The sequence below is a fragment of the Balaenoptera musculus genome, chromosome 13 (genome assembly GCF_009873245.2).
Source record: "Balaenoptera musculus isolate JJ_BM4_2016_0621 chromosome 13, mBalMus1.pri.v3, whole genome shotgun sequence".
NCBI classification, from domain to species: domain Eukaryota; kingdom Metazoa; phylum Chordata; class Mammalia; order Artiodactyla; family Balaenopteridae; genus Balaenoptera; species Balaenoptera musculus.
Genome location: NC_045797.1, coordinates 88307036 through 88330741, shown reverse-complemented (window position 1 = coordinate 88330741; position 23706 = coordinate 88307036). Strand labels below are relative to the sequence as shown.

General features: G+C 46.6%; 1 protein-coding gene across 1 annotated transcript in view; it reads left to right on the top strand.

Annotated features, from left to right (window-relative positions):
* The window catches only part of DCDC2C (doublecortin domain containing 2C), a 155579-nt gene that overhangs the window by 39340 nt on the left and 92533 nt on the right, over positions 1–23706 (top strand). Inside the window, 2 exon segments of the mRNA XM_036872599.1 lie at positions 18181–18307; positions 20571–20671. Of these exon segments, the coding sequence (XP_036728494.1) occupies positions 18181–18307; positions 20571–20671 (228 nt within the window).

Below are 23706 nucleotides of genomic sequence, written 5' to 3'. Positions count from 1 at the left end.
TTGCCCTGAAGGAGGTCAGAGTCCCTGCAGGGGATACCACAGCTGACCTGACCCTCTTCACACCAGATTCATGGCCACAATCCTCACCCAGCCGGCCTGCACCTAAAAAGCCTCACTACTAAAAAAAATACTTTTCCGAATAAGTTTTGCTAAATGTTGTTAGGGATTTTTGCACGTCTGTTTATAAGTGAGACTAGCTTAGAATACCTCTTTCTCTTGTTGTCTGGCTTTTGGTGCCAAGGTTTTTCTGAATTGACTCTATTGTTATTTTGGTAGCTTCTTGAGCTCAGTGATCATTTTATTTATTCTTGATTTTCTCTAAGGATTGCATTTAGTGTTAAGTGTTTGTTGGATGAATGAATGAGAATCATTGAGAACACAAAAGTGATAGACATGATTCTGCCCTTGGGGTGCGCTCCATCTAGTGGGGACAGACACGTGGACTTACGTCATGACACAGATTTTATAAATGAGTCACGTGCATAGGATGATGGGTTTTGATGATGATATTTAATACTTTGGTGTCTTTAACAGAATGATCACAAACATGGCATAAACTGCAGTGTAACAATGTGTTATTTTAGAAAGATTAGATCTATCACTGAAATTCTTCTATGAAGTCAGTGTGACAAGAGCATATAGCAGGCATAGCAAGCACGTTTTGTTGTAGAAAACGGAAAGTCCTAGAAGAAAACAAAGGGCATTGACTTAACAAAGGTTGGTGTACAGATACCTGTCAAGGGCTTTACGGTATCCATCGTCCCTTAAGTCAAGGTCTGTATGGTACGTGGATCTCAGAACTGAGTACTGAAGGAATCCTTGCCCCATTTGAGGAGTGGGTTGCGTTGCTGAGAATGGAAACTACTCCACATGCCGGGCTCCTTTGTTTGGCTGCAGAAGCCTGGATTTTAGGATTAGTCATGGCAACTATATTACAATAAATATATTTGTTCCTTTATTTACTTGTTCTCAATTTTCCACTTCTAACTTATTAGACTTTTATCTGTTTTCTGTGTGAACCACCTCAGCATCCTTTTGGAAAGTGGGGGGAGGAGATTTAAAAATCCGCCTGGAGACCCAGGACTGCCCCTTGATGGGGACATTGCCCTGCAGCACGTGAGGGGCTGTTGTGGACCCTTGGTCATCTTCCCACTCTGAGGCTGTTAGGTGGGCAGAGTAGCAGCTCTCTGTAAGATCGAGTGCTGAGTTTTCTTTTAAAAAATTAGTATTTAAAAACATTTTTAAAATTGAAGTGTAGTTGATTTACAGTGTTGTGTTGCTTTCATGTATATAGCAAAGTGATTCAGTTATACATATATATATATATATATATATATATATATATACATGTATATTCTTTTTCAGATTATTTTCCGTTATAGGTAATTACAAGATATTGAGTATAATTCCCTGTGCTACACAGTAGGTCCTTGTTGTTTACCTATTATATATATAGTAGTGTGTATATGTTAATCCCAAACCCCTAATTTATCTCCGCCGCTCACTCACTATCTTCTTTGGTAACCATAAGTTTGTTTTCTATGTCTGTGGGCCTGTTTCTGTTTTGTAAATACATTCATTTGTATCATTTTTTTTTTTTTTTAGACATTTTTTAAAAAAAATTTATTTATTGATTTTATTTTTGGCTGTGTTGGGTCTTCGTTTCTGTGTGAGGGCTTTCTCTAGTTGCGGCAAGCGGGGGCCACTCTTCATCGCGGTGCGCGGGCCTCTCACTATCGCGGCCTCTCGTTGCAGAGCACAGGCTCCAGACGCGCAGGCTCAGTAGTTGTGGCTCACGGGCCCAGTTGCTCCGCCGCATGTGGGATCTTCCCAGACCAGGGCTCGAACCCGTGTCCCCTGCATTGGCAGGCAGATTCTCAACCACTGCACCACCAGGGAAGCCCCATTTGTATCATTTTTTAGATTCCACATATAAATAATATCATACGATATTTGTCTTTCTCTTTCTGACTTACTTTGCCTAGTATGATAATCTCTAGGTCCATCCGTGTTGCTGCAAGTGGCAGTATTTCATTCTTTTTTATGGCTGAGTAATATTCCATTGTATATATGTACCACATCTTCTTTATCCATTCACCTGTCAATCAATGGACACTTAGTTTGCTTCCTTGTCTTGGCTATTGTGAATAGTGCTGCTATGAACATAGGGGTGCATGTATCTTTTCGAATTAGAGTTTTGTCTGGATATATGCCCAGGGGTGGGATTGCAGGATCATATGGTCTAAATCTGCAAGTGTTTTCTTAAATGTACCGACAGTACAAAGCAGAGGCTCTTTCCTGACTCTTCTATGAACTGAACACAAATACACACAGAGCTTTTGACCTGCAGACTGTCAGACTTGAATGGAGGCATCCGTTGATGTGTCTAGTGGTCTAGGAAACCTTCATGTGCTGGAGATACAGAGATGAGCTGAGTGTGAGTTTCTGCTAGTGGCGAAGGCAGACGTGCCAGTGAACAGGACACAGCGACTGTAACGGTCCTCACCGGGAAAATGGAATCTGTTCCCTGGTTCAGCCCAAGCCCACACGTCATCCTGGATCCCACCGGCATCAACCCCTCCCGCTTGCATAATTCCAGTAGGGCAGCAATCCCTCTGCTATTAAACTGCCCAACTTTCAGACGCACCTGTGTCTCTCCATCAGCACTGCGCAAAGAGTCAGGAAAACCACAATACCTGAGATGGGAAAGTGGGATGCAGGTGGCAGGCTGGGAAGGCAGGCTGGGACCGTCATGAGGGCTGGAAGGGCAGGTGAGACACTTGTATTCATAGGGATCCTGACCTCAGCAAGGGAGTGAAATGAACAGATATGCACTTGAGAATCACTGCTAGTGATGGAATAAAATGTACGGACTGAAAATGGAGCAAGAATAGCAATAGCGGAGGAGAGGCCCGTCCTGACGCCACTGTAATGCTCCCAGCGAGTGGCAGGTGGGGCGCAATTGGGTTCAAGAGCTGCCGTGTGTCACTGATTCTGTGACAAGCACTTTCCCCATCTTTGAGGCTCTGAAGTAGGGGCACATCTTAGGCTGATGGCATCTTGGCCGTCGTGCTGCAGGGTCATCTGTTGTCGTGGTGAACTTGTCCACAGCTGCTCACGTTACCGTCTCTCCAGCTGAGGAGGTGTATGGCTGACATTGAACGTGGTGCGTTTACTTGCTGTGTAAATGTCCTCGAAAGGGTTTTGCTGGGATTAGGAATTGAAATGAAAGTTATTATATACGCATGGAAAGTCATAAAGATAGAGACAGCAAGATGTGCTGTTATTTGTTATTAGTGGGGTATATTCTCCTTCAATTCCATATGTTTTTGCAGAACAACAGCCAATTCTTTTATGGACCCAGGAAAGGGAGATACCCACACATAGCGGAGCTGTCAGCTTCAATAACCTGTTACTGTGTAAAGAGCCATCCTCGGGACTTTCCTGGTGGCGCAGTGGTTAAGAATCCGCCTGCCAATGCAGGGAACATGGGTTCGAGCCCTGGTCCGGGAAGATCCCACATGCCGCGGAGCAACTCAGCCCGTGTGCCACAACTACTGAGCCTGCGAGCCACAGAAACTGAGCCCGCGTGCCACAGCTACTGAGCCTGTGCGCCTATAGCCTGTGCTCCGCAACAAGAGAAGCCCCCGATCACCGCAACTAGAGAAAGCCTGCGTGCAACAATGAAGACCCAACGAAGCCAGAAATAAATAAAATTAAAAAAAAAAAAAGAGCCATCCTCAAACCCAGGGACGTAAAACAACAACGATTTGTTATTTCGCTAGGTTCTGTGGGTTGGCTGGGTGGCTTGGGCCAGTTCACCGGGTTACTTATGCAGCTGCATTTAGCTGGAGGGTCCGCTGGGCTGGGTTGTCTAAGGCCATATCACCACATCTGGAAGCTGGTGCTGGTTGTTGGCACCTCTGTTTTCCTCCAAGTGGTCTCAAGGTCCCAGGGGGTGGAGAAATAGGCTCTCCCTCGGTGGAGAAGTGCGGCAGGGTACTCACTTTTCATACTGCCTGTGCATCGGGGGAGGGGCTTTGTGGCCAGGGGCAGCCCACCACACTTGTTTGCATTTTGTTGCTGAGATTGGTGCAGAGGGTTGCCTCCCATGCTCCAGGCAAGAAAGCACCAGCCTCAGAATGTGCAGAGCAGCTCGGAAGAGAATTCCAAGAATAATGGAGGAGCACTCTTTCTGTCCTGTGGAAAAGCACAGGCGGCTTTGAGGCAGAAATGGTTCAGAAGAGCCAGACTCAAGATGTAGAATCTTGGGAGGATGCAAGTAATTTATTTGTTAACTGTCTCCCCTTCCTTTTTGCACAGGTGTGATATTGATAAATATCTATGTCTAAATAGTTCCAAAAGGCCTTTTTCAGGAAGTATAGATAGAAGAAAGAACTTCTAGGTAATAAGGAAGCACCATGACATGGTTTAAATGGCAGGTTGATTTCTTTATTAGCGACACAGGAAATGACCACGTGTCTTACGATTCTTGGCATCTTGATTCGGTGAAATGGGAAGGAACACGGGCGCGTCTAGACGGCCATGGAGTGTGAGAAAGTGGAAAAGTCAGGGAGGACTCCAGGTTTCCCGGGGCAACACTGGTGGATGGTGGCGTCAGGAGCAGAGACCTGGGCCCCCAGGGAAGGAGGAGGAGGATTTAGGTGTTGGTACGTGTGTGTGAGGAGGTGCTTTGTGCTAGATTAGCACACTCACCAAATGAGAGGGAAGGGGAGATGTGTGAGATGATATCCATGCAGAAAAGTTTTTGTTGTTTTTTTTTTTGGAGCAGAGGAAGGTTCACTGCAGGGCCAAGCAAGGAGAATGGGTGGCTCCTGCTCAAAACCCCCCGAACTCCCAGAAAAGTGTTGTTGATGTCAAATAGAATCCCGTATAACGTGTAGTAGAGGACAAACCTGCTCCGGTATTTGTGTGGGATTATCATTGTGGATTCTTTAATGAATAAAAAGACGAACCTTCTCTGGATCTAACTGGATGCCTAGGAAGTGGGTGAATCTTATCTACATATTATGGTAACAGATTTTTTTTTTTTTCTTAGTAAACCAGTGGCTCCCACTCAGGGAAAGCCCAGGGCTTTAAGAGTAAGCGTTCTGGAGTCTGACTTCCTCGGTTGGAATCCTGGCTCTGCTGAACCTCTCAGGGCCTCTGTCAGTGAAACCTGGTTCTCCCCTTTTACTTCCTGTTTCCCCCCCACCAGGATTTCTGTCATCAGACTTGCTTCAGTGGGCATGAATTTCTAATTTAAGCTAATATAGACACCCTAACAGAGTTTTAAAAAAATTGAAGAGTGAAGCTGTTTGCCTCTTACATCTAGATTTCCATTGAGAACAGAATGAAAGATTTAATCTTGATTTAGCAGAACTTTAAATCACACTGTTAAAAATGCCCATTTCCAAGAAAATGGCAAAGAAATCATATGGGTGCATTTTAACTGATTAGCACACTTGAACCATATTTGGGATGCTGTCTGCCTTATTTGATTGGCTCAGTTCACTTATTGGTTGATTCAAATATTTGAATGTTGGAAAACACATCATTAGGAGGCTGCCAATGCCTTAAATGGTTCAGTTAACAGGAGCCATGACTCTTTTAGTCCAATGAAAGTAACTGAATGCAGCTACTCTTATTTGTTACATCAAATTCAGTTTTATAGCAACTGCATTTATGGTGCAGTTACCTTCCAAAGAGGGTATCTATTACCTTCCAGAGAAGTTAAGGTTAATTTAATAAGTGCTTAAAATTGCATTCGTATATTAAAATGAATATTTTAGGGTGCAAGCCTCTGTAAAATATCAGTAAATAGTTAATAAGCATTGTATTTATATCATACCCACAGTCAGAATGTTAATATTACCTACTTCCCTTTGGCTAGAAAGCCCAAGTGTTGGTAGCAGACAGTAATGAACTGAGGTCAAGCATTGGCACCCTACGTGTGAGTGCGTGTGGGATCTGACACCCACACTTTAATAACCGGGTGGAGACTGTGAAGTTGAGCGTGAGGTAGATACCTTGGAAGTGACGTGTGCAGGCTGGTGATGTCAAGTCCACACCACAGCGCACCATGGTCAGGCAGTGTTGGTTGCCATCTTCCAGCAGCCTGGAGATGCAGCAGGGAGGTTCAAGTGTCAGCAAGTCTTCAGTGTTAATAATTCTCAGAGCAGGGACTGTGCCATTGGTGGGAGACTTTGACCCGCTTTGGAACCAGGCCGCTTCCTTGGGAGCCGGGGAGGTGCCTTTTGCCAGCAGGCCTGTCGTTTTCTACCTGAGGATGGATGGGCTCTGAACTGGCTTGTTATGTTCATCAATTAGACGCTGTCTGATTCGTCCCAGGTTACCTTGGGAGGCTGCCTTTCATGTGCCGGAGCCAGATGACCTGTTACAGTGGCATTAAGACAGCTAGATTGATTGACGGAGGCTCTGGAGAAAAATTATATTTCTTAAAGCACCACAGAGAAATAAACCCAGTGTGCCTCAGGTGTATTTTCCAAAAATACTTTTAATAGGAAGAAAGATGAAGGAAATTGAAAGGAAGTACTGTGGCCTTTGTAAATTGAGCCCACGATGATGTCAGAGGGGCTGGGGACGTGAGGACGGGGGGGAGGGGTCGGAGGCGTGACGCTCATTTCCTCATGTCGGAAAGCAGTGGATTCTGGTTCCCGCTTATCCGCTGTTTTCCGAGAATGGCTGGAAGTCCGTGTGGCTCGGACAATTAAAAGACACCAGAGTGTCCACACGTGCCAAGCGCCGGGCGTGTGAAGATGCAGGCCGCCCTGCCTCGGTCCTTGGGGAGCTTTTGGGCAGAGAGAGAGAGTTACATAGTGGAAACTGCAGGCCTGTGGCCGTGGAGCTGTGTACAGAGTGGGCTGGGAGCGGGGCCGGGCTTCTCTGTAGGGACAAGATGACATTGGAGTTAGGATCCGCAGGTGAGTTTGCCAGACCCCAGAGGAGGGAGCCCTTCTGGAGAAGCACAGGGATTTGGAAGCGCTGGCCTGTCGGGGAACAGCGAGGCGTGTGGGCCCGCAGGTAGGGGCCCCTGTGCCTGGATGTGGTGCTGGGAGTTTGGGCTTCGTCCCGAGGGAAGCAGACCTGGAGGGCCTGCAGAGGAGGTGTGCATGCCATCCCCTCCTGGACCTGTGCCCCTTCACTGGAGACCCCCTCCTTGCCTCCCGCTGGTCCACCACCATTTCCCCACGGCTCTCAGGACGCAGACCTGCCCACCCGTCACGTCCGCCGCCAGCATTTCATGGAGTGCTTCTGTCTGCCCCGCCAGGTTCTAAAACCCTTACTGGGGTGCAGCTCTGCAGACCTCATGACCACCCCAAAGAAGCAGTATTATCAGTCCTGCGTCATCGAGACGCCCTGGGACAGCGTGGTGGGGTGATGTGCCGGACGCAGAGCCGCTGAGTGAGGGATGGGAGGCGCTCAGCATCGAGCACCTACTGTGTGCCAGGTCCGGGGTGGCCGGAGGGATTGTCTAAGCAAGTCTGAGACACCGGGCCTTTGCGCAAGGCTGCTTCTTCCCCACCGCCAAGTCCAGGATCCGAGCTCCACCCAGGCTCTTATGTCCCCTTTCCAGTACCCGTCACACACCTGTGCTGGGGACGAGCTGGGTGTGGGCCTGCATACACCTCAGGTCCTGTGTGTCTCGTCCCACTCGCTAGGTGCGGGTGGTCACACTTGCTAGGTATGTGGGTCTAGTCGTACACTTTGTAGGGTCTTAATGTATTTCTTGGGAGTTTATTACATGTTTTGAAGTGGAATTTGTGTAAATATTTTGTTTTCTTTCTATACTTTTTCCAACTTATATTACAGTTCGCTCTGTTTAAATAATTAAGATCATCTACTTAAATGTGAGTCATTTACAGCCGGTTTCAAAGGTGAGTACGTCAAGATTCATGCAGGAATCAAAGCGCAGTGCAGGGAGTTGGGTCAGAGCCGGCAATCTGCTCGTCCTGCCGGTGGCATTGGCTGGAGGCACGAAGGATGCCCCGGAGAGGCTGGTGGTCCAGGTCACCAAACAGGGAGACAGTTGTCCTGGGATCTGGCTGTGACGCCTGAGATGGGACATGAGTGTGTAGGATCCAGTCAGGGACACATAACCTTCACCTAATTTTGCAGAAACACCAAGCCAACCTCAGGTTCTTCCTATAAAACAAAAGAAAACAGGCCTGTGTTCTTCAAAAATTCAGCGTCACGTAAGATGAAGAAAGTCTGCGGACTGGGTCCAGGTAAAAGGGGATGAAGGGGACACAACACCTGAACACGATGTGTGACCCTGGACTAGTCTGTGCTCGAGGGAGGGTCCACAAAGGATGTCATTGCATGGAGACCAGATGGAGTATGGATGGCGGATTAGCTAGAAAGCCTGCGTCAAGGCCGATTTCTTTTTTTTTTTTAAACATCTTTATTGAAGTATAATTGCTTTACAATGGTGTGTTAGTTTCTGCTTTATAACAGAGTGGATCAGTTATACATATACATATGTTCCCATATCTCTTCCCTCTTGCATCTCCCTCCCTCCCACCCTCCCCATCCCACCCCTCTAGGTGGTCACAAAGCCCCGAGCTGATCTCCCTGTGCTATGCGGCTGCTTCCCACTAGCTATCTATTTTACATTTGGTAGTGTATAGATGTCCATGACACTCTCTCACCCTGTCACATCTCACCCCTCCCCCTCCCCATATCCTCAAGTCCATTCTCTAGTAGGTCTGTGTCTTTATTCCCGTCTTGCCACTAGGTTCTTCATGGCCTTTTTTTTTTTTTCCCTTAGATTCCATATATATGTGTTAGCATACTGTATTTGTTTTTCTCTTTCTGACTTACTTCACTCTGTATGACAGACTCTAACTCCATCCACCTCATTACAAATACCTCCATTTCATTTCTTTTTATGGCTGAGTAATATTCCATTGTATGTATGTGCCACATCTTCTTTATCCATTCATCTGTCGATGGACATTTAGGTTGCTTCCATGTCCTGGCTATTGTAAATAGAGCTGCAATGAACATTTTGGTACATGACTCTTTTTGAACTATGGTTTTCTCAGGGTATATGCCCAGTAGTGGGATTGCTGGGTCGTATGGTAGTTCTATTTGTAGTTTCTTAAGGAACCTCCATACTATTCTCCATAGTGGCTGTATCAATTTACATTCCCACCAACAGTGCAAGAGTGTTCCCTTTCATCCACACCCTCTCCAGCATTTATTGTTTCTAGATTTTTTGATGATGGCCATTCTGACTGGTGTGAGATGATATCTCATTGTAGTTTTGATTTGCATTTCTCTAATGATTAATGATGTTGAGCATTCTTTCATGTGTCTGTTGGCAATCTGTATGTCTTCTTTGGAGAAATGTCTATTTAGGTCTTCTGCCCATTTTTGGATTGGGTTGTTCGTTTTTTTGTTATTGAGCTGCATGAGCTGCTTGTAAATCTTGGAGATTAATCCTTTGTCAGTTGCTTCATTTGCAAATATTTTCTCCCATTCTGAGGGTTGTCTTTTCGTCTTGTTTATGGTTTCCTTTGCTGTGCAAAAGCTTTTAAGTTTCATTAGGTCCCATTTGTTTATTTGTGTTCTTATTTCCATTTCTCTAGGAGCTGGGTCAAAAAGAATCTTGCTGTGATGTATGTCATAGAGTGTTCTGCCTATGTTTTCCTCTAAGAGTTTGATAGTGTCTGGCCTTACACTTAGGTCTTTAATCCATTTTGAGTTTATTTTTGTGCATGGTGTCAGGGAGTGTTCTAATTTCATACTTCTACATGTATCTGTCCAATTTTCCCAGCACCACTTATTGAAGAGGCTGTCTTTTCTCCATTTTATATGCTTGCCTCCTTTATCAAAGTTAAGGTGACCATATGTGCGTGGGTTTATCTCTGGGCTTTCTATCCTGTTCCATTGATCTATATTTCTGTTTTTGTGCCAGTACCAAACTGTCTTGATTACTGTAGCTTTGTAATATAGTCTGAAGTCAGGGAGCCTGATTCCCCCAGCTCCATTTTTCGTTCTCAAGATTGCTTTGGCTATTCAGAGTCTTTTGTGTTTCCATACAAATTGTGAAATTTTTTGTTCTAGTTCTGTGAAAAATGCCAGTGGTAGTTTGATAGGGATTGCATTGAATCTGTAGATTGCTTTGGGTAGTAGAGTCATTTTCACAATGTTGATTCTTCCAATCCAAGAACATGGTATATCTCTCCATCTATTTGTATCATCTTTAATTTTTTTCATCAGTGTCTTATAGTTTTCTGCATACAGGTCTTTTGTCTCCTTAGGTAGGTTTATTCCTAGATATTTTATTCTTTTTGTTGCAATGGTAAACGGGAGTGTTTTCTTAATTTCACTTTCAGATTTTTCATCATTAGTGTATAGAAATGCAAGAGATTTCTGTGCATTAATTTTGTATCCTGCTACTTTACCAAATTCATTGATTAGATCTAGGAGTTTTCTGGTAGCATCTTTAGGATTCTCTATGTATAGTATCATGTCATCTGCAAACAGTGACAGCTTTACTTCTTCTTTTCCGATTTGGATTCCTTTTATTTCTTTTTCTTCTTTGATTGCTGTGGCCAACACTTCCAAAACTATGTTGAATAATAGTGGTGAGAGTGGGCAACCTTGTCTTGTTCCTGATCTTAGTGGAAATGGTTTCAGTTTTTCACCATTGAGGACAATGTTGGCTGTGGGTTTGTCATATACGGCCTTTATTATGTTGAGGAAAGTTCCCTCTATGCCTACTTTCTGCAGGGTTTTTATCGTAAATGGGTGTTGAATTTTGTCGAAAGCTTTCTCTGCATCTATTGAGATGATCATATGGTTTTTCTCCTTCAATTTGTTAATATGGTGTATCACGTTGATTGATTTGCGTATATTGAAGAATCCTTGCATTCCTGGGATAAACCCCGCTTGCTCATGGTGTATGATCCTTTTAATGTGCTGTTGGATTCTGTTTGCTAGTATTTTGTTGAGGATTTTTGCATCTGTGTTCATCAGTGATATTGGCCTGTAGTTTTCTTTCTTTGTGACATCTTTGTCTGGTTTTGGTATCAGGGTGATGGTGGCCTCGTAGAATGAGTTTGGAAGTGTTCCTCCCTCTGCAATATTTTGGAAGAGTTTGAGAAGGATAGGTGTTAGCTCTTCTCTAAATGTTTGATAGAATTCACCTGTGAAGCCATCTGGTCCTGGGCTTTTGTTTGTTGGAAGGTTTTGAATCACAGTTTCAATTTCAGTGCTTGTGATTGGTCTGTTCATATTTTCTATTTCTTCCTGGTTCAGTCTCGGCAGGTTGTGCATTTCTAAGAATCTGTCCATTTCTTCCAGGTTGTCCATTTTATTGGCATAGAGTTGCTTGTAGTAATCTCTCATGATCGTTTGTATTTCTGCAGTGTCAGTGGTTACTTCTCCTTTTTCATTTCTAATTCTATTGATTTGAGTCTTCTCCCTTTTTCTCTTGATGAGTCTGGCTAATGGTTTATCAATTTTGTTTATCTTCTTAAAGAACCAGCTTTTAGTTTCATTGATTTTTGCTATTGTTTCCTTCATTTCTTTTTCATTTATTTCTGACCTGATCTTTATGATTTCTTTCCTTCTGCTAGCTTTGGGGTTTTTTTGTTCTTCTTTCTCTAATTGCTTTAGGTGCAAGTTTAGGTTGTTTATTTGAGATGTTTTCTGTTTCTTGAGGTAGGCTTGTATTGCTATAAACTTCCCTCTTAGAACTGCTTTTGCTGCGTCCCATAGGTTTTGGGTCGTCGTGTCTCCATTGTCATTTGTTTCTAGGTATTTTTTGATTTCCCCTTTGGTTTCTTCAGTGATCACTTCGTTATTAAGTAGTGTATTGTGTAGCCTCCATGTGCTTGTATTTTTTACAGATCTTTTCCTGTAATTGATATCTAGTCTCATAGCGTTGTGGTCGGAAAAGATACTTGATACGATTTCAGTTTTCTTAAATTTACCAAGGCTTGATTTGTGACCCAAGATGTGATCTATCCTGGAGAATGTTCCATGAGCACTTGAGAAAAATGTGTATTCTGTTGTTTTTGGGTGGAATGTCCTATAAATATCAATTAAGTCCATCTTGTTTAATGTCTCATTTAAAGCTTGTGTTTCCTTATTTATTTTCATTTTGGATGATCTGTCCATTGGTGAGAGTGAGGTGTTAAAGTCCCCTACTATGATTGTGTTGCTGTCGATTTCCCCTTTTATGGCTGTTAGTATTTGCCTTATGTATTGAGGTGCTCCTATGTTGGGTGCATAAATATTTACAATTGTTATACCTTCCTCTTGGATCGATCCCTTGATCATTATATAGTGTCCTTCTTTGTCTCTTGTAATAGTCTTTATTTTAAAGTCTATTTTGTCTGATATGAGAATTGCTACTCCAGCTTTCTTTTGATTTCCATTTGCATGGAATATCTTTTTCCATCCCCTCACTTTCAGTCTGTATGTGTCTCTAGGTCTGAAGTGGGTCTCTGGTAGACAGCATATATATGGGTCTTGTTTTTGTATCCATTCAGCCAGTCTGTGTCTTTTGGTGGGAGCATTTAATCCATTTACATTCAAGGTAACTATCGATATGTATGTTCCTATTCCCATTTTCTTAAATGTTTTGGGTTTGTTATTGTAGGTGTTTTCCTTCTCTTGTGTTTCTTGCCTAGAGAAGTTCCTTTAGCATTTGTTGTAAAGCTGGTTTGGTGGTGCTGAACTCTCTCAGCTTTTGCTTGTCTGTAAAGGTTTTAATTTCTCCATCACATCTGAATGAGATCCTTGCTGGGTAGAGTAATCTTGGTTGTAGGTTTTTCTCCTTCATCACTTTAAGTATATCCTGCCACTCCCTTCTGGCTTGCAGAGTTTCTGCTGAAAGATCAGATGTTAACCTTATGGGGATTCCCTTGTGTGTTTTTTGTTGTTTTTCCCTTGCTGCTTTTAATATGTTTTCTTTATATTTAATTTTTGACAGTTTGATTAATATGTGTCTTGGCATGTTTCTCCTTGGATTTATCCTGTATGGGACTCTCTGTGCTTCCAGGACTTGATTAACTATTTCCTTTCCCATATTAGGGAAGTTTTCAACTATAATCTCTTCAAATATTTTCTCAGTCCCTTTCTTTTTCTCTTCTTCTTCTGGTACCCCTATAATTCGAATGTTGGTGCGTTTAATGTTGTCCCAGAGGTCTCTGAGACTGTCCTCAGTTCTTTAGATTCTTTTTTCTTTATCCTGCTCTGCAGTAGTTATTTCCACCATTTTATCTTCCAGGTCACTTATACGTTCTTCTGCCTCCGTTATTCTGCTATTGATCCCATCTAGAGTATTTTTAATTTCCTTTATTGTGTTTTTCATCGTTGCTTGGTTCCTCTTTAGTTCTTCTACGTCCTTGTTAAATATTTCTTGCATTTTGTCTATTCTATTTCCAAGATTTTGGATCATCCTTACTATCATTATTCTGAATTCTTTTTCAGGTAGACTACCTATTTCCTCTTCATTTGTTAGGTCTGGTGTGTTTTGACCCTGCTCCTTCATCTGCTGTGTGTTTTTCTGTCATCTCATTTTGCTTATCTTACTGTGTTTGGGGTCTCCTTTTCACAGGCTGCAGGTTCGTAGTTCCCATTGTTTTTGGTATCTGTCCCCAGTGGCTGAGGTTGGTTCAGTGGGTTGTGTAGGCTTCCTAGTTGGAGGGGACTAGTGCTTGTGTTCTGGTGGATGAGGCTGGATCTTGTCTTTCTGGTGGGCTCGTCCACGTCTGGTGGTGTATTTTGGGGTGTCTGTGGCCTTATTATGATTTTAGGCAGCCTCTGTGCTAATGGATGGGGCTGTGTTCCTGTCTTGCTAGTTGTTTGGCATAGGGTGTCCAGCACTGTAGTTTGCTGGTCGTTGAGTGAAGCTGGGTCTTGATGTTGAGATGGAGATCTCTGAGAGATTTTCGCCGTTTGGTATTACATGGAGCTGGGAGGTCTCTTGTGGGCCAGTGTCCTGAAGTTGGCTCTCCCACCTCAGAGGCATGGCCCTGATGCCTGGCTGGAGCACCAAGAGCCTTTCATGCACACGGCTCAGAGTAAAAGGGAGAAAAAATAGAAAGAAAGAAAGAAAGAGGCTATAATATAGTGAAGTAAAATAAAGCTATTATAAAGCAAAGTTATACAGACAAAATCTCACCCAGAAGCATATACATATACACTCACAAAAAAAGGAACAGGGGAAAAATTAATATATCCTGCTCCCAAAGTCCACCTCCTGAATTTGGGATGATTCGTTGTCTATTCAGGTATTCCCCAGATGCAGGCACATCAAGTTGTTTGTGGAGCTTTAATCCGCTGCTCCTGAGGCTGCTGGGAGAGATTTCCCTTTCTCTTCTCTGTTCGCACAGCTCCCGGGGTTCAGCTTTGGATTTGGACCCGCCTCTGCGTGTAGGTCGCCTGAGGGCATCTGTTCCCCGCCCAGACAGGACGGGGTTAAAGGCGCAGCTGCTTCGGGGGCTCTGGCTCACCCAGGCGGGGGGAGGGAGCGGTACGGAGGAGGCGGGGCGAGCCTGCGGCGTCAGAGGCCGGCGTGACGTTGCAGCAGCCCGAGGCGCGCCGTGCGTTCTCCCGGGGAAGTTGTCCCCGGATCACGGGACCCTGGCAGTGGCGGGCTGCACCGGCTCCCGGGAGGGGCGGTGTGGAGAGTGACCTGGGCTCGCACACAGGCTTCTTGGTGGCGGCAGCAGCAGCCTTAGCGTCTCAGGCCCGTCTCTGGGGTCCGCGCTGATGGCCGTGGCTCGCGCCCGTCTCTGGAGTTCGTTTAGGCGGCGCTCTGAATCCCCTCTCCTCGCGCACCAGGAAACAAAGAGGTAAGAAAAAGTCTCTTGCCTCTTCGGCAGCTGCAGACTTTTTCCCGGTCTCCCTCCCAGCCAGCTGTGGTGCGCTAACCCCTTCAGGCTGTGTTCACGCCGCCAACCCCAGTCCTCTCCCTGCGATCCGACCGCAGCCCGAGCCTCAGCTCCCAGCCCCGCCTGCCCCGGCGGCTGAGCAGACAAGCCTCTCGGGCTGGTGAGTGCTGCTCGGCGCCGAGCCTCCGTGCGGGAGTCTCTCCGCTTTGCCCTCCGCACCCCTGTGGCTGCGCTCTCCTCCGTGGCTCCGAAGCTTCCCCCCTCTGCCACCCGCAGTCTCCGCCCGCGAAGGGGCTCCTAGTGTGTGGACACCTTTCCTCCTTCACGGCTCCCTCCCACTGGTGCAGGGCCCGTCCCGATTCTTTTGTCTCTGTTGTTTCTTTTTTCTTTCGCCCTCCCCAGGTACGGGGGGAGTTTCTTGCCTTTTGGGAGGTCTGACGTCTTCTGCCAGCGTTCAGTGGGTGTTCTGTAGGAGCAGTTCCACGTGTAGATGTGTTTCTACTGTATCTGTGGGAAGGAAGGTGATCTCCGCGTCTTACTCTTCCGCCATCTTCTCCTCTCTGAGTCAAGGCCGATTTCTTGAATGGGGCGACCGTCCTGTGGTTCTGCAGGGGCGTCTGTCTCTGTTGTCAGGAAACCACCCGGAAGTGTAAATAGATCGCGTGTCTTCAGCACTCATCTAAGGGACTTAGCCGTAAGTGCGCGTGATTCATGCAGCCTCCTCCTGAGTAGTTTGGAGAAAATACGTGTTTAACGCAAACATGAAGGGAAGCTACTCCTAGCAGCCCCTCGCCTGTCCTTGTCCGGAGAGTGCTAGATTGTCCACTGTTCCCGTCCTGCTCTGCCTGCATCTTCCTGCTCAGTGCATCGGATCGGCAGACGTTTACCGAGCAGCTGTTACGATCACTGAATTGAACACACGTACGTATCGAGAGCCTGCTGTTGATTTAGGGCCAGGAATGTGCGGACGGTGGGCCTGGGCCCTGGAGCTGCGTGTGGAGGTGTTACAGGACGCAGCAGGGGGGCCCTGGAGGTCAGGCGCGGACCGGGATTTGAAGGATGAGGGGTCTGAGGTCAGGAGGCAGGGCAGGGAGGGAGTTCCAGGTGCAGCTGAGCTCTGTAGGAAGGCGTGGGGTGTGCAAAGGCTGCGGTGAAAGGGTGTGAGGAGTGGGCTGTGCAGGCAGGTAGGCTTAGAGCTTGAAGGGCGTTGGAACACCCTCATAAAGTTGGGCCCACTCCCCTGAAGTGTTTGAAAGGTGGGCGTGATCAGATTCACAGCAGCCCTGTTCACTTATGCATTCAGCAGGTACTTACTGAGTGCCTACTATGTGCCAGGCACTGTCCCGGGCTCTGGGATCCATTATGAGAAAAACAGACAAACACACACAACCCCTGCCCTCGTGGAGAGTCTAATGCCTCATGGTGACAGGTGAACAATGAACGTCATAAATAAATTATCTGTAGGTTGAGTTAAGTGCTGGGGAAAATATGGAGAAGGGTAAGGAAGGGAACTTTTTAGTTTTTTTGAAGAAGGGGATTCCAAGGCATTTTATGCTTCCATATTTTTTTCGTTGTCCTGTCGGCATACGATTCCTCTTGTCTGATGGGTTGCTGAGGTCAGTGGTAGGGGAGTGCCCCATTGTGAAAGGGAACAGAACACTGGCAGGGGAGAGAACTGCTGCAAAGTGTCCCAGGGAACCAAGGAGTTAGTACCTCCTGCCAGGTCTAACTCTCGAAGGATGGCACCTTCTTTGTTAATTCAGAGAAATTTAAAGTGGGGGGAAATAGGGAGGGAGCCATCAGGGTGGCTCTCAACGAGAAGGAGAGGCTTGAGCCGACGCTTGACAAGAGGCCAAACCCATGCAGCTCCGGTTTCCCTGGATTTCACAGGAATGAGGTGTTTTAGAATCTCGCATTCCCTTCATGTGTTTGTTAGGCAAAGTATGAGATTAAACAATAGAACTGGTTTAATGACGTGATGCCCGCCTTCACCTGCCGTCCTGCTCCCCCGGGAGTTCTTGTTTCCACAGCTCCTGGGGTGACGGGGGCGGGTGGTCAAACCGCGATGGGTGTGGTTTGCTCTGGGCTCTTTGCTCAGCATCCTCGCTGCTTTTGTGTCCTGGTGACGAGGTGGGTAATATTTCCTTGTCACTGTCCTCTGAGTGCTGTTTCAGAGACAATAAAATAAATATATGGCCTCTTTATCTTAGAGGCCAAAGATACGGAAAGTGCTTGTGACAAGGAGATGTGAGTGACACCGAGAAGAATCTAGTAGGTTTCCCGAATCCCAGCCCCCAGCTGCCTCTAAGGCACAAGCACCATATATCATTTTCTGTTTCTAAAACCAGTCCTGCAAAGCTCTTGTTTCCTATATTCATGAACACAATTTCAACTGGTAGGAAAGCCTCCTAAAATAGGTAGGAAGATTTTGCTTGGCTCCTATATGTGGTTGAAGGACTATTTTCACACTTTAATTTCCACAAGGAAAAAAATTCTAGTAGTTTGCATAATACACATATAATGCCATATATAAATGGTACAAGGTAGGTGTTTTTAGTTTGACATTTTCTTAAGTGACACAGAGAGCTCACGAGAAATATCTATTTATATAGTTTTGCCTGTATTCATTTCCAAATACTTCAGTAAAGATGGAAAAAAGGAGAACTAAAAAAGAGGGTTTGTATATAAAGATGGGATATATCTGGGATAGAACTGGAATAGAATTGGGATGGTGCTAAGAATTAGTTCATCTTACACTGTGATCTAGTTATGCTTTGTTATTATTGTCTATAGATTTCTTTAGAAATCTAAGTTCCCCTCAGTTGTAACCCAGACACACCTGCCATGCATCAATTTTTTTTTATCAGAGATGCTCCATCCTGCTCTGGTTCCAGCAGTGATAGTTTGGTGGTTGTTATGGAAGCGATTTTTATTAGGCTGTAAGGAGTATCTCTAAAGCCCCAGCGACCTCTGCAGACCTGCCTGTCCCCCTTCTAATGCAGACCCTCCTTTCCCAGGCACCACGCGGCCACCTTCATTTGGGAAGAGAATAGCTTCCCTTCCTGGTGAGGTGCTGCCCCCTGGGAGGAGGGAGGGGAGTATTTTTGCCACTTTACAGAAGAGAAATGGAGGCGACAGCGTGGTCCAGATGGTGCGAGAAGGGGGGCCTCTTGGAGGCACCTGGGTCCCATCCCACTGTTCACTCTAGGAGCGTGTGCTTTCCCTGGGCCTTCTCAAAATAACCGATTAGACTCACTGTACGCCTCCGTCCCAACACGCTTTTTAGTCTTCGTTTGTACCTTAGGAGGATCCCAAGGTGAAAGAAACTCATAAATATGACAACATTCCACCCAAAGCACTGGATTCTATTTTTTACGCCAAAGAAGGAAGGAAGAAACCAAAGGCAGAACCTTTAATCCAAAGCGGGGCAGGTAATGTGAAATTCTGTGTTGCTGTTGGCAATTCGAAATGCTGCCGGGTCAGGAATCTGCTTTTCCAGACCAATTTCATCCTGCAAAGATATGACTTGTAACGATCTGATTTAAAAACCCGACTCGTAACTGTCTGACTTGTTAATAAATTGTTCGGCATGTAGGGCCGTGGTAGGGGGAGTAGAAAAGCAAAATTGCAGGGCTGAGGGCGATGGGATTCTCCTACTAGGAAGCCCTCCAAGATAAACGCAGGATTTAAAAGTAATCCTGTCATCTCTGTGGACCTCTGGGAGGGCATATTTTCCCTTAAGGACCAATGACACTGAAAACAGCCAACAAACATATCAACCTTTTGAGGGAAACATGAACATAAAAGCCATCCGAACCCGTTGTTCGGGTTTACTTTTTGAGTATGAGAGACATTTAAAAGATTAAACTTCAGAAGTAATTTTAAAATGAAATAATTTAAAATACACTCCTTTCAGTCCTACTCCTATTCTTACTACTGTTGCTACTACCACTAGTATTACTGTTACTACCATTACCAGTACTACTGTTACTACTACTGTTAGTAGTTAACAGTAGTTCCTACTATTATCAGCTCTGACTGGGGGCCAGGCTCTGAAGGAGGTGCTTTCTGTGACTGTGTCATCTGTAGGTGTGACGGATACTTACAAGACTTAAGTCCCGTGGTTGGTTGTGGAGGAGAGAGGGAGATGGCGGGAAGGAGGGCTTCCCTTGCCTTCTCTGCAGCATCTGACAAGTTTGGAAGTCATTTGTCTTAAGCTGTCTTCTCCCTTGGCTCTCAGTACCGCACAGAACGACTCCGGTTTTCTTCTCTTTGCTCCCCGTTTCTTAGCTTCCTGTGTTTGCTTCAGGCTACAGAGCTGGACGTTTCCCTATTGCTTTTCTCTGGCAGCTCGCCGTCTCCTGGCACTCCCCCTCCCATGACAGATGCGTCATCCTGCCGTGCACCAGGCGCTGGTCCGGACACGCAGGCGTTCAGGCATGTTCCTTCCATCCTCGGAGCTCACGGCCTGGCAGGCGAGGCAGATGCGTGAGCACAGAGGCCACGCTGTTCTAATCCGCCCTCACGGGGGTCATCACGGAGCCTACTGAACCTATACTACCTGAAATTCTGTAACATATTAAGAGTAATAGAAAATTTAATCACCGAGTGAAATGTCTTTCTTGGGAAAACATACCCTCCAGGAGTGGCCTGGGCTGCCTGGGGGAGCGTGGCATGCTGGGACTCACATTCCAGCTGTGGCCCTCGTGAGCCTGTGACCTGGGCATCATTCCTTACCTGAAAACAGATGTTGTAGGTGTGTCTGAGGATTGCCATGAGTATTAATATCAAAGGCGTAGATAGAGGAGCCCCTGGGGTTCCCGCCCTCTCCTCTCCTCTTCCACCCCCTCCTCTCCTCTTCCATCCCTTATCCTCCAGCCCAGGGCTCGGGGGAAGGTTATTCCAGGACCGGGGGCCGGGAAGGGCAAGAATGGACCCCGTGAGGGTGGGGAGGCCCAGGGCTCTTGACTGAGGAAAGGGATGGGCTGTGATCGCAGCTTCCCGTTTTGGGTCATCGAGCTCGTCAGTGGCCACACGTGCCTCCTTTTGGATGTTGGAGGCACCGGCGAGCCCACTTCTTTTTCTTCTGCTGTCACCTGTTGCTTCTGATATGGGTGAGGATAAACTTTTCAGGAACCTTGGGATTTTATAAGCATTTAATATTGATACATCCAGTTGTAGTGCTACTTAGATGATTTTGTCTGTCAACCAAGCTGAGTGGCTTACAGTGTACAGATTCAACCCCTGTGTCGTTAAAGCCCGGCTCTTGAATATATTTTGAAGTAATACATCTGTGTGTCCTTAAAATCTGATGTTGGTATCTCGTGGTTGCTTTGCATTTACTTCTAACTGAATGAACCGAGCGCACACTTGTCAAACGTTCACTGTATTTTGTCTCTGGCCTGAGTTCCGTGGGGGTGGGACACAGGGATGACGGTGACTGCCAGGGTCTGGGACCTTTGTGGAGACAGTGCAGGTGTTGAGGGCCACTGAACCCAGCACCTCGACTGAAGCAAAATCAAGGGTGGTGGGAAAATGGAGGTGAGGTGGTGTGTGGGTCCCGGGGTCCCTCGGCCAGGCCGCCTGCCAGTGACACAAGAAGCTCCAAGGGTGCTGAGTTGTAACTCTGGTTTGGGTCAGAAAAGGTATAATGAACATCGGTTTGAAAACCCTGTCTGTATTATTTTTCTCCAGATGGTGACGTGTATAAAGCCCAGACTCCTAACAAGGAAACCCAAGGAGCACCAGAAGTTAAGGAGGCCCCAGACGTGCATGTGGAGGTGCCTCTGGACCAGGTGGGTGGCGGGCCCCGCAGGACTGTGCCCACCTCCTTCTCACTGCTGCTCCGTCAGCCCTGCCTGCATCTCATCCCCAGCCCCTCCCCAGAGCTCTCCCTGGCCTCTAGAATGTTCTTTGTCCCCTGCAGTTGGCTACTGCTCATGTTTCAGATCCTATGCTGTGCATTTTCCTGTCTGCCCATCTTTCCCCCTGAGGCTCTTCTGCTGCCAGGACCCTTCTCAGCACACGTCACAGTTTGTGACGGCATATTCAGCTGTATTTGGTACTGGCCCTTTTCCACACTAAGCTGTAAGCTCCATAAGAAGGCAATGGTCTGCTTTGCTCACTTCTGTAGCCCTTGTTCCTAGCAGAGGTCCTGGCAGGTAGAAGGCTCTTAGGAATCATCGGTGGAAGGATGGGATGATGATATAATCAGACCATGTGGTCGGGAATCATGCGTCTGCCCCTTCCTAGCTTCCCGACCTCAGGCCTCGGTCTCCTTGTGCATGCGGCGGAGGTGATGTCACCGTGCAGGTCAGCCTGAGCACCAAGTGAAGTAGTGCACGCGTTAGTGCCCGGTCCAGGGCCTGGCGCACAGTGGACCCTCCCTCTCTGTGTCCCTCCTCCTGGCCTCATGGAGGAGAGAGGTGAGGGGGAGAGGGGCAGGAGGACGGGAAGGGAGAGGTGATGGGGAGAGGGGCAGGAGGATGGGAAGGGAGAGGTGAGGGGGAGAGGGGCTGACTTCGAGGCCTGGTGCCTGGACAGGAGCAGAAGCAAAGGGCCCCAGGCCCGAGGCGGAGGCCTGGGTTCCAGCTGGCTCTGCCCCCTCCCCCCGGTGCACCCAGCAGGTCTCCAAGGCCCCTGGGCCCCAATCCTGGGCCTCGAAGGGGAGTCTGTGCCAGGTAAGCTCCGAAATGCATGACTTTGCCTCTGGTATCTACCTGGAGGCATTAAAGGTCCACTTCCAATTATTGGCTTTTGAGGAAATAATTTATATTCTGTATAAGGTCAGTATTAGCGTTTGAGTCCCATTTTTGTTCCTCTTAAATAAAGTAGGTCCCAGCCCTGCGCTTGCCCCAGATCACAGGAACCAGCGAGCTTTCCTGCTCCTCTTTCAGTACTAATCACTCTTCACCTTGTCATTTATTTTTAACTTCTGCAATTTTTTCCCTGTGATATATTTTAAAAATGTCATAACTCTGTCTTCATGTAGTAGCCTTCCACTTCCTCTTGACATTTTGAGCACTTTTCTCATATGTCCTGTTGTATTTCCTAAATTACTAGTAATATTATTCTTTTCCTCGACATGACAAAAAATGACCCAAAGATTTGGTCTTCTCTTAAAACCCAAACTAACAGTTCAAAGAATTTTATAGTAATAATATTAAGACATTTTAGGCAGTTACTTTTTTATACCAAATTTATCATCTCCACACTTCCACCTCCAACATGAATTATTGTTATTGATCTATTATTGTGTGTTTCCTGGGTTGTACACTGAGAGTGTCTGGCACAGTTTTAAACGGAGGTAAAGTCCTAGTGTGACAAATAGTGTTTCCGTAACTGTTTGGGAACGGTAAACGTAAATTTCCGTTGCTAGCGTTATTTGAGTTCCATTGTATTCGCGGCTGTGGAGTGAGATGGATTTCCCCAGGCTGGTGTGTAGTGGGAGGGAAGAAGAGGTTTGATGGGGGGAAGCAGTGTCCACACCACACGACCAGGACCGCACACCTGGAGACCTGCATGAGAGGTGCTGGTCTTCATTTGTGTTCTGGTGGTGGGTAAGCTCTCGGAGCCACTGGTTTCCTTCTGGAAGGAGGGGAGGATACTTGTTTTCATGCCTTTAGGACTTTCTGGTTCATAATGAAGAACGGTTTGGCCTTCATATTAAACTATTTGATTACGGTGGTGCCTTTTATCATAACCTGGAGCGCTTTTCTCATGCTTTTGAGTGACTGGCTTTAAGCTGTGGGCGTCTCATCATTTCCCGAATGGCTGGTAGCTGCAACATTGCGCTTTCTCCACTTTTGTGTTGCTGGAAAGATAAAATGTTACAAAATATAACATCCCAACTAGTCAATTTATGAATTTGGAGTCAAACTGAGATGGACGAAGGGAACCTCAGGAATGAGGACCCCTCCGGGTCCAAGGGGGCAGGTGTGGTTTGTTCACCTGTTGGTAGCTGATGACGCCTGTGAATAACAGGGTCGCAGGTCAGGGTTGAGGCCACTCAGACCGTCCTGCAGCAGCCTCGGCCTGCGACACTGCACTCCCGCTGCTGCGTGAAGGTTGAAGTTGAGGTTCGGATGAGTGTGGAAGGTGGGCTGTCCCTTGTTCCTGCCAGGTGACATCGTGTGACATCCGCTTTTTCTGTGATGGTGAGCAAGGCTGACTGTGGCCTCCTAACCTTCCCTTCACTCCAGTGCCGAGAAGCTTCCCCCCAGGACTTCTGAGTCGGTCAGGAACTCCTTGGAGCTGTGCAGAGAGGGCAGGGCAGCTGCGTTGCAACACGGGGCAGGGGTGTCAGGTGCTCAGCGGTAAAGAGACGTCATCAGCTGCTTAGACTGTTAGTCTTCCTGACGGTCCAGGAGGGCTGTTAGCGGTGCCTTTTGACCTGCTCTCTGATTCCTAAGATGCTCCCATTTTTCTGGCTCTGTCTCCCGATTGTTTTCTCTTTAATTTACCCACAGAGTGATACATACTCCCAACCAGACGTGTCACTTTTTCTGTCCTCCTACGTCAGCCACTTGGTTTTCCACCACCTGACACCTTTGCACTTGATTTCAAAGAGCCGCTCATTTTCCTGCCTACGTTGGAAGGTGCATGCTTACATTCCAGGGCCTCTGGTCGTAAAAGCTTATTCTCGAGAACAAACTTGACATTGAGACCCTCGTAGAATTCTGTTGACACCCATCTTTGGCTCATGAGAGAATCAAGGTCGAGGTGCCGGGTTAGAGAAGCTGTGCTCTGAGTTAATGGAGTGATTTCAGTGCCTGTATCATGAATGGTGAAGCTCAAGGCACCGAACCCTGTTTGTCCTGAACCAAGCGGT